The sequence below is a fragment of the Lissotriton helveticus genome, chromosome 12 (genome assembly GCF_964261635.1).
Source record: "Lissotriton helveticus chromosome 12, aLisHel1.1, whole genome shotgun sequence".
In the NCBI taxonomy this organism is placed as follows: Eukaryota; Metazoa; Chordata; class Amphibia; order Caudata; family Salamandridae; genus Lissotriton; species Lissotriton helveticus.
Genome location: NC_136073.1, coordinates 9,783,402 through 9,797,158, shown reverse-complemented (window position 1 = coordinate 9,797,158; position 13,757 = coordinate 9,783,402). Strand labels below are relative to the sequence as shown.

The following is a 13,757-nucleotide window of genomic DNA, read 5'->3' as shown; positions in this document are numbered from 1 at the left end:
CCTGATTTCTTTGTTTCTACTTCATTCACCATGTGACCCCTTCAGCTCACACCTCAGGGCACTGCTTCCTGTTTGAGTCTTTGCCTGACTTCCTTTGTTTCTACTTCATTCATCATGCGGCCCCTTCAAGTCACACCTCAGGGCACTGCTTCCTGTTTGATTCTTCGACTGACTTCCTTTGTTTCTACTTCATTCACCTTGTGACCCCTTCAGCTCACACCTGAGGGCACTGCTTCCTGTTTGATTCTTTGCCTGACTTCCTTTGTTTCTACTTCATTCACCGTGTGACCCCTTCAGCTCACACCTGAGGGCACTGCTTCCTGTTTGATTCTTTGCCTGACTTCCTTTGTTTCTACTTCATTCACCATGTGACCCCTTCAGCTCACACCTCAGGGCACTGCTTCCTGTTTGAGTCTTTGCCTGACTTCCTTTGTTTCTACTTCATTCATCATGCGGCCCCTTCAAGTCACACCTCAGGGCACTGCTTCCTGTTTGATTCTTCGACTGACTTCCTTTGTTTCTACTTCATTCACCTTGTGACCCCTTCAGCTCACACCTGAGGGCACTGCTTCCTGTTTGATTCTTTGCCTGACTTCCTTTGTTTCTACTTCATTCACCGTGTGACCCCTTCAGCTCACACCTCAGGGCACTGCTTCCTGTTTGAGTCTTTGCCTGACTTCCTTTGTTTCTACTTCATTCATCATGCGGCCCCTTCAAGTCACACCTCAGGGCACTGCTTCCTGTTTGATTCTTCGACTGACTTCCTTTGTTTCTACTTCATTCACCTTGTGACCCCTTCAGCTCACACCTGAGGGCACTGCTTCCTGTTTGATTCTTTGCCTGACTTCCTTTGTTTCTACTTCATTCACCGTGTGACCCCTTCAGCTCACACCTCAGGGCACTGCTTCCTGTTTGAGTCTTTGCCTGACTTCCTTTGTTTCTACTTCATTCATCATGCGGCCCCTTCAAGTCACACCTCAGGGCACTGCTTCCTGTTTGATTCTTCGACTGACTTCCTTTGTTTCTACTTCATTCACCTTGTGACCCCTTCAGCTCACACCTGAGGGCACTGCTTCCTGTTTGATTCTTTGCCTGACTTCCTTTGTTTCTACTTCATTCACCGTGTGACCCCTTCAGCTCACACCTCAGGGCACTGCTTCCTGTTTGATTCTTCGACTGACTTCCTTTGTTTCTACTTCATTCACCATGTGACCCCTTCAGCTCACACCTGAGGGCACTGCTTCCTGTTTGATTCTTTGCCTGACTTCCTTTGTTTCTACTTCATTCACCGTGTGACCCCTTCAGCTCACACCTCAGGGCACTGCTTCCTGTTTGAGTCTTTGCCTGACTTCCTTTGTTTCTACTTCATTCATCATGCGGCCCCTTCAAGTCACACCTCAGGGCACTGCTTCCTGTTTGATTCTTCGACTGACTTCCTTTGTTTCTACTTCATTCACCTTGTGACCCCTTCAGCTCACACCTGAGGGCACTGCTTCCTGTTTGATTCTTCGACTGACTTCCTTTGTTTCTACTTCATTCACCATGTGACCCCTTCAGCTCACACCTGAGGGCACTGCTTCCTGTTTGATTCTTCGACTGACTTCCTTTGTTTCTACTTCATTCACCATGTGACCCCTTCAGCTCACACCTCAGGGCACTGCTTCCTGTTTGAGTCTTTGCCTGACTTCATTTGTTTCTACTTCATTCACCATGTGACCCCTTCAGCTCACACCTCAGGGCACTGCTTCCTGTTTGATTCTTCGACTGACTTCCTTTGTTTCTACTTCATTCACCTTGTGACCCCTTCAGCTCACACCTCAGGGCACTGCTTCCTGTTTGATTCTTTGCCTGACTTCCTTTGTTTCTACTTCATTCACCTTGTGACCCCTTCAGCTCACACCTGAGGGCACTGCTTCCTGTTTGATGCTTTGCCTGACTTCCTTTCTTTCTTCTCACCCTTCAGCTGGACCGGCCTGCGTCTCTAAACAGGTCTGTCCAAGCGGTGCGGCTCCCAGGGCAGGATGAGGTGGTGCCCCCGGGCACCCCGTGTGTAGCGGCTGGATGGGGCAGGCTGAGCACCGAAGGCCGCATCCCCGACCGCCTGCAGGAGCTGAACGTCACTGTGACTGGCAGGAACCTGTGCAGGCCCAACAACATCTGCACCGGGGTCTTCATGCGCCAGGCTGGCATCTGCTTTGTGAGTATCCGCCATTGAGTCTCCACCAAAGCGCTGCCCAGGGAGGCGGAGGCACTACAGCCCAGGTGGGCACAGCAGGTCCAACCTTTGACTTTCAAGTCTACAGACCAGGCTTGAGGCCCACAGGCCAGGCTTGAGATCCGTAGGTCAGCGAGGCCTGAGGTTCGTACATCAGACCTGAGGTCCACAGGCTTGGGGTCGATAGGTCAGGCTTGACGTCCCTTGATCAAGCTTAAGGTTCACCGGTCAGGCTTGAGCTCCACAGCAGGTTTGATGTACACAGGCCAGGCTTGAGGTCTGTAGGTCAGGCTTGAGGTCTGTAGGCCAGGCTTGAGGTCTGTAGGTCAGGCTTGAGGTCTGTAGGTCAGGCTTGAGGTCTGTAGGTCAGGCTTGAGGTCTGTAGGTCAGGCTTGAGGTCTGTAGTTCAGGCTTGAGGTCTGTAGGTCAGGCTTGAGGTCTGTAGGTCAGGCTTGAGGTCTGTAGCTCAGGCTTGAGGTCTGTAGGTCAGGCTTGAGGTCTGTAGGTCAGGCTTGAGGTCTGTAGGTCAGGCTTGAGGTCTGTAGGTCAGGCTTGAGGTGTGTAGGTCAGGCTTGAGGTCTGTAGGTCAGGCTTGAGGTCTGTAGGTCAGGCTTGAGGTCTGTATGTCAGGCTTGAGGTCTGTAGGTCAGGCTTGAGCTCCACAGCAGGTTTGATGTACACAGGCCAGGCTTGAGGTCTGTAGGTCAGGCTTGAGGTGTGTAGGTCAGGCTTGAGGTCTGTAGGTCAGGCTTGAGGTCCGTAGGCCAGGCTTGAGGTCCGTAGGTCAGGCTTGAGGTCCGTAGGTCAGGCTTGAGGTCTGTAGGTCAGGCTTGAGGTCTGTAGGTCAGGCTTGAGGTCTGTAGGTCAGGCTTGAGGTCTGTAGGCCAGGCTTGAGGTCCGTAGGCCAGGCTTGAGGTCCGTAGGTCAGGCTTGAGGTCTGTAGCTCAGGCTTGAGGTCTGTAGGTCAGGCTTGAGGTCTGTAGCTCAGGCTTGAGGTCTGTAGGTCAGGCTTGAGGTCCGTAGGTCAGGCTTGAGGTGTGTAGGTCAGGCTTGAGGTCTGTAGCTCAGGCTTGAGGTCTGTAGGCCAGGCTTGAGGTCTGTAGGTCAGGCTTGAGGTCTGTAGCTCAGGCTTGAGGTCTGTAGGTCAGGCTTGAGGTCTGTAGGTCAGGCTTGAGGTCTGTAGGTCAGGCTTGAGGTCTGTAGGTCAGGCTTGAGGTCTGTAGGTCAGGCTTGAGGTCTGTAGTTCAGGCTTGAGGTCTGTAGGTCAGGCTTGAGGTCTGTAGGTCAGGCTTGAGGTCTGTAGCTCAGGCTTGAGGTCTGTAGGTCAGGCTTGAGGTCTGTAGGTCAGGCTTGAGGTCCGTAGGTCAGGCTTGAGGTCCGTAGGTCAGGCTTGAGGTCTGTAGGTCAGGCTTGAGGTCTGTAGGTCAGGCTTGAGGTGTGTAGGTCAGGCTTGAGGTCTGTAGGTCAGGCTTGAGGTCTGTAGGTCAGGCTTGAGGTGTGTAGGTCAGGCTTGAGGTCTGTAGGTCAGGCTTGAGGTGTGTAGGTCAGGCTTGAGGTGTGTAGGTCAGGCTTGAGGTCTGTAGGTCAGGCTTGAGGTCTGTATGTCAGGCTTGAGGTCTGTAGGTCAGGCTTGAGGTCTGTAGGTCAGGCTTGAGGTCTGTAGGTCAGGCTTGAGGTGTGTAGGTCAGGCTTGAGGTCTGTAGTTCAGGCTTGAGGTCTGTAGGTCAGGCTTGAGGTCTGTAGGTCAGGCTTGAGGTCCGTAGGTCAGGCTTGAGGTCTGTAGGTCAGGCTTGAGGTCTGTAGGTCAGGCTTGAGGTCTGTAGGTCAGGCTTGAGGTCTGTAGGTCATGATTGAGGTCTATAGGTCAGGTTTGAGGTGTGTAGGTCAGGCTTGAGGTCTGTAGGTCAGGCTTGAGGTCCGTAGGTCAGGCTTGAGGTCTGTAGGTCAGGCTTGAGGTCTGTAGGTCAGGCTTGAGGTCCGTAGGTCAGGCTTGAGGTCTGTAGGTCAGGCTTGAGGTCTGTATGTCAGGCTTGAGGTCTGTAGGTCAGGCTTGAGGTCTGTAGTTCAGGCTTGAGGTCTGTAGGTCAGGCTTGAGGTCTGTAGGTCAGGCTTGAGGTCCGTAGGTCAGGCTTGAGGTCTGTAGGTCAGGCTTGAGGTCCGTAGCTCAGGCTTGAGGTCTGTAGGTCAGGCTTGAGGTCTGTAGGTCAGGCTTGAGGTCTGTAGGTCAGGCTTGAGGTCCGTAGGTCAGGCTTGAGGTCTGTAGGTCAGGCTTGAGGTGTGTAGGTCAGGCTTGAGGTCCGTAGGTCAGGCTTGAGGTCTGTAGGTCAGGCTTGAGGTCTGTAGGTCAGGCTTGAGGTCTGTAGGTCAGGCTTGAGGTCTGTAGGTCAGGCTTGAGGTCTGTAGGTCAGGCTTGAGGTCTGTAGGTCATGATTGAGGTCTATAGGTCAGGCTTGAGGTCTGTAGGTCAGGCTTGAGGTCTGTAGGTCATGATTGAGGTCTATAGGTCAGGTTTGAGGTCTGTAGGTCAGGCTTAATTTCCACAGGATAGGTTTGATGTCCACAAGCCAGGATTGAGATCTGTAAGCCAGGCTTGAGGTCTGTAAGCCAGGTTTGAGGTCTGTAAGCCAGGTTTGAGGTCTGTAAGCCAGGCTTGAGGTCTGTAAGCCAGGATTGAGGTCTGTAAGCCAGGTTTGAGGTCTGTAAGCCAGGCTTGAGGTCTGTAGGCCAGGCTTGAGGTCTGTAAGCCAGGATTGAGATCTGTAGGTCAGGCCTGAGGTCTGTAAGCCAGGCTTGAGGTCTGTAAGCCAGGCTTGAGGTCTGTAAGCCAGGCTTGAGGTCTGTAAGCCAGGATTGAGATCTGTAGGTCAGGCCTGAGGTCTGTAAGCCAGGCTTGAGGTCTGTAAGCCAGGCTTGAGGTCTGTAGGCCAGGCTTGAGGTCCAAAGGTCAAGCATAAGGTCCACAGGCCAGGTTTGATGTCCACAAGCCAGACTTGAGGTCTGTAGGTCAGGCGTGAGGTCCACAGTCCGGCTTGAGGTCCAGATGTCAGGCATGAGGTCCACAGTCCGGCTTGAGGTTCACAGGCCAAGCGTGAGGTCAACAGGTCGGGTATGAGATCGACAGGCAAGGTTTGAGGTCAGAAGGTCAAGCATAAGGTCCACAGGTCAGGCTTGAGGTCCACCGGTGGTATCGCTGCTTGCGGCTCTAGGTTTGGGGCTGGCCCACCGCTTGCTGAACCCGGCCCGTGGTCACTCACCTGCTCTCTCCTTCTCCAGGGCGACTCCGGGGGTCCACTGGTCTGCAATGGAGTCATCCAGGGGGTGTCGTCCTTCATCATACGCACCTGCGGCAGTGGTGTGGCGCCGGACTTCTTCGCACGCGTCGCCCTCTTCCGCCGGTTCATTGACTCTGCCCTGTCCAGCTGAGGGGCGACAGGAGCCCCCCAAGACTGCTAGGATGGAGAGGACACGCTGCAACCAGTACCAGATCCAACTGGACCATCCACGCTTCCAGGAGGAGTGCCCCAACTTCAAGAACTACAATTGCCTACTTTCAATGTGTATTTCTTCTCTAAGCCTCTAAAAAATCCCTTGGGCGCAGAGATTTATCTGGAGTTAGGAACACACCCCAACCCTCACCCAGACTGTGCATTTCCCTCCCAGTGTTTGCAGAACTTCACACACAGAGCTTCTGGACCAGGGGACCCCAGGGGCAGAGTGATGGGCCGGTGGGACGCGGGGATTGTGGGTACAGGGGGAATGTTTAGGACACTGCGGCCTTGTAAATAGGAGTGCCCCCCACAATGATTTAAAGTAGTGACGCGCTCTCTCTCCCACCCGCTGTTCTTCCTGCTTTACGAGCCAGAGCAGTTTTACCATCTGAACCATGCATAGCGCTTCGACGCCCATGATGTCCTGGGGTGTAAATGTAAATGTAAATTGATACTTGTATAGCGCACTACTCACCCGCAAGGGTCTCAAGGCGCTTTTACGAATACCGCTCTGGAACCCATCCTGGCTTTCCCTGTGAGGTGTCCACTCCTGGGCACCCCCAAGGTGAAGCCAGGCATCCAAGCGCTGTGGGGGCCGTTGTGGAGACTAAGCAAGCTATTGCCCAGAGTTGCAGAGTGGGACCCATGATTGGAATAGGCACCGAGGCGGGAATTATCAGGTCCGGGGAAATTGAGCTCAAGACCCGCCGAGGCGGGGAATTGAACCCTGGTCCCGGGCCAGACCTCTGCATCAGGGTCTGCCGCTCTAACCATTGAGCCACACCTCTCCACAGGGTGCCCTTTATAAGACCTCAGGCATATTGTGGCTCTGGTGAGCACGCTCGCCTCTTCTCTTACCACCTCCCGCCTTCTCCTTTATCACCTCCTCTGTCCCCGTCACCCCGCTTCTTGGCACTATGAAGGTGCTTGCAAACAGCAGGCTGGTCAAAGAAATGTCCCACAGATATCAACAAAATACATAGGGGCATATTTACAATAGAATGGAGAAGCGTGGTGTTAAGAAAACATTGCTACGCCACGCTTCTCCCTTCTGAAAACGCAGGGTGGTGCAGAATTTACAAGAATATGGTGCAGCCTTGCTTTTCCCCCTACGCTGGCGCTACACTTAACAGTGTAGCGCTAACACAGGCACCCTTGCACCATAGTGCAAAGGTGCCTGCGTTGGGGGGAAGATTGTTTACGTGGAGGAAGGTCCCCCTTCCTGCACATACACAATCTTTAAATGCTGATTTGTAACTTCTATGTGTGTTGCTCAATGCAGCAGACATAGAAGCTGCAAAACTGTGGGGCATATTACCATGGGCATTATCGCCGCTTTAGCGGGAATTTTTCCCACTAAAGCGGCGATAATTGTATCGCCCTATTACCTAGCTGTCGCTAACACCAGTTAGCGACAGCTAATAGACGATAGCGGGCATTTAGGGGCCCACTCTGCATGTCAGCGATGATTATCGCTAATGACATGCAAAGTGGGAGTGCCAAGATGTTAGCGACTGGAAACAGTCGCTAACATCGCTATCCCCTATTACCAACTTTTGGAAATGATCGCGCTAAGCGCGAATATCTCCAAAAGCTAACGCCTGCCCAGAGCAGTTCTTAGCCATGTTATCCAATGGAAGGTGGATAACATGGCTAAGAGCATTAGCTCGGTAATGCATGAATATCGCTGACTTTACAGCGATATTCATGCATTTCCCACGATTTTTATTGCTTTTGAGATAAACCTTGATAATATCAAGGTATCTCAGCGGTAAAAATCGTCGGAGCGTGGCGATATTTTAATTCCCGCTAACCAAGCAATAGCGATAATTTTCACTATAGCTTGGTAATATGCCCCTGTATTTTTTAAATGATTGTTTATGAGCAGAAAGAGGCAACTTCCTGCACATAAACAATTATAGGCAATTTGATGTTTCTATGTGCGCTGCACAAGCCAGCACACATGGAAACAGGAGAAACGAGGAGAAATAAAGCATTTCTCCTCGTTTCGACTGTTTAAAGGCCAGGTTTTCCCTGGTCTTATTTCTGGCCCTACCTCCTATTTACATTGCCCTTGTAAATAGGGGGCAGCGTCAAAATCAATGGGTGTTGCGGATGGAACGCCCACCGCAACACCCATTGCCCTCCCCTTTCACGCTAAATCCAGCGTGAAAGGAGGCCTTATTTACTAGGCAGCGTTAAGCCTCGTTAAGTGGCTTAACGTTGCCTTGTAAATTGCGCAAAGTCCCTATTGCCACATGAACATGACTAAAAGTGACATTCCTGTGGCGATAGGGGCTTGTAAATATGCCCCATTGATAAGAGGACGCTCCCTCCAGTCCGTGGCCTCGACCACAGATCCAGGATGGAAGTCACAACGGTGTCATACAGAGGTCCCACGTGAGGCAAACCCCCCTATTCGTAGAGGAATACATTATAAAAGAAAGTGGTGGAAGGTGGTGGCTCAGGGAGAGAGCAGGAAACACGCGCCAGGAACCTAAGAGTGGAGTCCGGGAGGAGGGTGCAGGCGTCTCTCAGGAAGCACCTTGTGATCTGTGGCAGCTGTCAGGTATCTTTAGCATCTCCTTCCTACCTCTGCCTCTAGAGGTGCACGGGTGAAGCCTCGGTGTCCACACCTCTTCCCCTCCGCTGGACCGGGACCCCAGCCCCTTCCAGTCTCTGCCAATAAGGCCTCTGGGGCCGGAGTCGGAGGACAATCTGCCCCAAGCCTGTCGGAAGTGGGGGTCATTATCCCAGGGCTCCACCCTTCTTCAGGGCACCCCACTGGTTCTCTCACATTTATTTATAGATTTAGGGCAAAGCTACCATATTTATTAATGACAAGGCAGCTAACATGGCTCCTGCCTCTAGATGGCACCAGATGCTAATTCTGCAAAGTCTTCTCTTTCAATGAAGGGCATTTTTTATAAGTTCCCGCCTCCCAGACAGTTACGGCTTAATTTGAGGTGGTGGTTGCTGGTGTGGGCCACCAGCACTCATTTCGGTGAATTCAAGATTATGCAGCCTTGATATTGGGCACGGCAGCATTTACCTGCACTGGCTGCAGGTGTCTGAGCAGAGCTTTGGACACCGGCACTCATTCTTTTACAAATTAAGCCCTGCAGACACAGCAAGCTGCCTGCTTGCAAAAGACATGTACTGGGCTTAGCAAAAGCTTACAGTGGGCCTAGTGTCCAGCCACTGCTTACCACTGGTTGAGTTTATTGTCACGCATGTGCTTGCTTCTTATTCATTGGCTTTCCTTGTCCCAGGTTGTCCATCTTGTGGTTGTCCCGCCCCTGGAGCACAGACACCATACCATCTCTCCAATGGCTGACTTCCATCCTTCTACTGCTCACATTTAGGGAGGCACTTGTTTTCTTTTGTATTCAGCACTACATAAGAGTGGATGAGTTTTCTAGGTTTCTCCCTTGGGTGATGCTTCAGACCCACACATTGCCACCCCCCACACCCCACCCCCCCCCCCCACACTGTCTTGCTATGCACCCATCGCAGTATTTCTGTATTAGCACAGCAGCCATGATCATTTGTTCTGTGATAGGACTGAAGAGCAGACTTTAAGCGTTGGTTTTGTTCTTTATCTTGTGCATTCTACATTTTGAATGAAAGCAACATCTTTGGTACACAAAGGGTTTTATGGCCTGTGAGTCAGAAGGTGTACATAGCATGACACTTCTCCTGGAGGCCCATAAATCTTCTCCCTAGGCTTCTACAGAGAAGCAAATGGCTGAATCCTGTGGAAAGTATATTAGGCCTTGGCGGGGGTTTCCCTTTACATTCTGACACTTCTCTTTAAATTGTATTCAGAGTATCACTGTGAAAAATATTTGAAAAATAAACCTTACCATGTATAAAGATTTAAAACATCGAATTCAATGTACATTTGTGAGATAACATAATTTATGTGTTTACTGTTCTTCCAGTATTTAGATTTTTTTTTGCTTTTTGTTTTTTTCAAAAATTCTTTACAAACAAACATTGGTAAAGCTAGCAGCTTGGCACTCATATTGTAAAGGGTAGATGTATTGGTTTTACCACTGCTTGTTAAACTTGTAAACAGGTTCTCATCCAAGGAAGAGCTTCTTGCGTGCCTGACACTACATAACGAGCTTGCCACTATCACTGTGGGATCCAAGTTAGGCAAACCTGTACATACCAGCAATCCACCACGCAAGTCCGGTATGGTGGATTTTGTGCCACAAAGTGGGGCCCAGAAAATGTACCTGAAAGTGGGGTTACCTTTTCTGTACCCACATTAGAATTGTCTCTAATGGACCAGCAGTTTTCTGACGGACGTATAGGGGTTGCCTGCGTAAAACCACCAGAGCGTCCAGTCACCAGCGGGGTTTACGTCTTGCACAGAGCAGGCGCAGGTGAAATGGTAGCAGGCCATAGGTTTGGGGGCCGCCAGACACTATAGCGATGGCTGTACACCAAGAAGCTCTTGAAGCCTTAACCAACGTAAAGGTAATTTATGTGTCTGTTTCATCCCAAATACACAGAGCTTGAGAGAAAATACATGTTTTAAATGCTCTTTATAGGACCAAAGCCCTCACCCCGTAAGGGTGGCTTGCTTCACCCGAGGGTCCCTCCTCACAGGGAAACCCTTGGGTGGCTGTGCGCCTTACAAAAGCAAATAACATAACATAACACATTGATTAGGTGATGAATCAATGAGGGCTACCACCCTTCTTGAAGGAGAGCTCTTAATGTCCCTACATGAGTGCCCTATCGAAGGGTCCTATGGGTCGGTGGGGCTGTGCTGATGACGGAACCGTTCTGTCATGACCACACCCGTTTTTCGAATCTTCAGCACAGCGCGAAAATTCGCGCCGCGCTGAAGAGGTTAATGTCCCTACGTGAGTGCCCTATCCAGGGGTCCTATGGGTCGGCCGGGCTGTGCCTAAAACCACCGACTAGTAGAACATGTGACTGTACCCCTGTCTCCAGTGACGGGGTGCAGAAGGTGCTTGGAGTGAGGAATGACGAAAGCGCACAGCACAGAGAGCGACAGATTACTCTACAAGACACTACATCTGAGGTCCATCTGTACCCCTTTTTCTGACAACAACCATAGTGGTAAAAACACACTGATGGTTGCATGTTGCTCTCCAACGCGTACATGAACCTCGTATGTCGCTCTCTGTGCTGTGCATTTTCACCATTCCTCTCTCCCAGCACCACCTTCACCCGGTTACCATCAGGGCTCCCCGGCAGCCGAGACGATAGGTTGTTTCACAAATGGAACCTCATGCACTACAACATAACATAACATGTGTATTTGTAAAGCGCACATTCACCACTACGCTGAATAACAGAGGTTTGTTGTTACTCAACTCAACGGTACTCATTTTATCGACCTCAGATGAATGAAAGGCTGATTGGACCCGCTCGGATTTGAACCTGTGACCATGAGGTCGAACACAGGCCCATACAATAGGCGCATGACCTTTCACCAACCGACCGGACACCTACGATCCGCCTCCCTCATCCTCGACGACAGCCCCTGCATTGGCCAAGGCAAAAGCAGAGGAGCTGCGTCTCACATCTGGCAGCAAAAGCCTGGAACCACCTCCCCTGCACCTCTGGACCGCCCCACTGCTGCAGGGATTCAGAAAGGAACTCAAAACCTGGCTGTTTGCATGCATAGAGCACCTCGATGACGCAGCTCGCTAGTCCAGCGCCTGGAGACCCTCAGGGGTGATTCGCTGCGCTTTACAAATCCTGATTGATTGAATGATGCATTAAATGTTTGTGCGCGGATTCACTACGGCCTAGCCCGCGCTCTAGGGAGACGCTAAAGAGTGCCGACGGCTGCGCCGATCAGCCTCAGGCAGAACAGGAAGTTAGTGCAGGTGTATCGCGAGATGCCTTTGTGTCGTGCACGCAGTGCTTTAAATGGGCCGGTACTCACCGGTACCGAGTACCGGCACTTCTGAATTTTAGGGCCCTCAGTACCGGCACTTCTCATAAGCCAAGGGAGAGTACCGGTACCCTAATAGTTGGCACTGCAGGCTCCTGTTGTTTATCTACTCTAACGCAGGTTAGATGCCGCTCTGCCTCTCAGGAACTCGTACGGGCGCCAAGCTTCCTGCAGTCGCTGCTGGAGATTTAAGGAGTGTCCTTGTGATTGGCCCCAGACTGCAGGGGTCTCAGAGGGTTTGCTGTGCGTCACGCTGTGCTTAACAGTGCAGGGGCCTCATTTATGTGGCCGTGCGTCACTTTTACGCCGCCGGTGCATCACTTTTTGTGACGCACCAGCAGCGTAAATAATGTGCCTTGTTGCACCATATTTACAAAGTGACGCATCTAGGTAGATGCGTCACTTTGTAAACCCCTGCGCCACATTATACCTGCGCCAGGTATAATGCATGCAAGGGGGGGCGTATTGACGCAAGGAAGGGTCGTAGAAGTGACGCAGTAAAATCTATGAGATTTCACTGCGTCACTTTTAGGGCGCCGTTGCGTCAAAATCTTGCGCCTGCCTCACAGCAGGCGTAAGACTGATGCAGGCCCTTTCACATGGGGCTTGCGCCATGTGAAAGGACGCATTGCTGGAGTTGTGTCACTTTTGTGACACACTCCAGCAATGCGTCACTTTTGCGCCTACAGATACGTCAGAAATACTGACATATCTGTAACTCCTTGCGCCAAGATGCGTCATACTGGAAATATGACGCATCATTGGTGTCGCAAGGAGGGCGCAGTGAAAAGTGACGCATCGCTGCTTTCACGCAGCGATGCGTCATTTCTCATAAATGAGGTCCCAGGTGTTTATCTTTCCAAGGTCGATAATTGGCTTAAGTGAACCCACAGCAAAACTCAGGCTTCAGAGCCAGTACTTTGCATTACTTTAACTGGAACTGAACATGCAAATAAGGAAGGTTCCTTTAAGATCCTGGCAATTGTTTAAAATGTATTTAAACAACTGTCTGGCGATCCATCGGGCGTGAGGGCAGTTGAACGCAGGAATCGTTAAGAAGGGCAGCAACCAGGGAGGGAGGTGAAAGTGTGGGAGGTCATCAGAAGATTCTTCAGAGCATATGATTTAAAGGAATATACGGCGTGACAGGGAGGGTGAGAGATGCAATGGTGTGATAATTCATTTTTTAAATAAACAGAACACCCGGGGCCTCATTTATGAAGTTTGGCTGTAGGGAGGCGCAGCACGCCTCCCTGCTGCGCTTCCCTACGGCAAAAGAAAAAGGCAGGAATTCCTGTCCTTTTCCTCTGCGCCGGCGCACAATGGGCTGCCTGCGCCAACGCAGGCACCTTTGCACAATGGTGCAAGGGTGCCTGCGTTACGTGGATTATTATTTTTGTACAGGAAGGGAAACCTTCCTGTACAAAAATAATCACAAAAGGCTTTTCTTCTTTCTAGGTGCTGCAGAATGCGGCACACATAGAAAAAGGAAACCCGAGGAGAAATAAAGATGTTTCTCCCTGTTGCGCCTTCCTTACGCCTCCCCTGGGGAGGCGTAAGCTTTTGGCACTGCCTTACAATTACGATTTCTCGTAAATCCGGGGCAGTGTCAAAAGGCCATGGGTGTTGCTGGGAACGCCCCCAGCAACAGCCATTGCACGCCCCTTTAACGCAGGACACTGCGTTAAAGGGTGTTAGAAAGGCGACCCGGGGGAGGCAGAAGATGTCTGACTGACCACCCCTAGGTCCACCCCTCCGTCGAGAAGTAGCCGAGCGTTTACTGAGAGGCCTCCTGAATGAGGGTCCTCTCCTAGGATCGTACAGCAGAGTAATCACAACACTACAAACGGACACCACACAAGAGGTCAAGTTCTTAAGCTTTTATAGCTAGTAAAAGGTGGCGGGTTTCTGGTAGTATGTACAAGCAGATCGAGGGATCTGTAAAGTCTCGCAAAGAGGGGTAAGGTAGCGGGACAGTCTTACTCTGGGCGGAGGACGGGATACCCTACGCACAGCTCTCAATCCTCGAGCCGGGGGGTTCCGAGAGGTCGAGCCGCGGCAGCGCCAGCAGGCTAATCAATCAATCAATCAATCAATCAGTGACACTTAT

General features: G+C 51.2%; 1 protein-coding gene across 1 annotated transcript in view; it reads left to right on the top strand.

Annotated features, from left to right (window-relative positions):
• LOC144799206 (myeloblastin-like) overlaps positions 1 to 9,588 on the top strand; it is a 48,979-nt gene extending 39,391 nt beyond the window's left edge. The window contains exons 4-5 of the mRNA XM_078670468.1: positions 1,964 to 2,197; positions 5,489 to 9,588. Coding sequence (XP_078526594.1) covers positions 1,964 to 2,197; positions 5,489 to 5,638 — 384 coding nt within the window. The 3' untranslated portion in view covers positions 5,639 to 9,588. The remainder of the gene's footprint in view (positions 1 to 1,963; positions 2,198 to 5,488) is intronic.
• Positions 9,589 to 13,757: the final 4,169 nt, after the last annotated feature.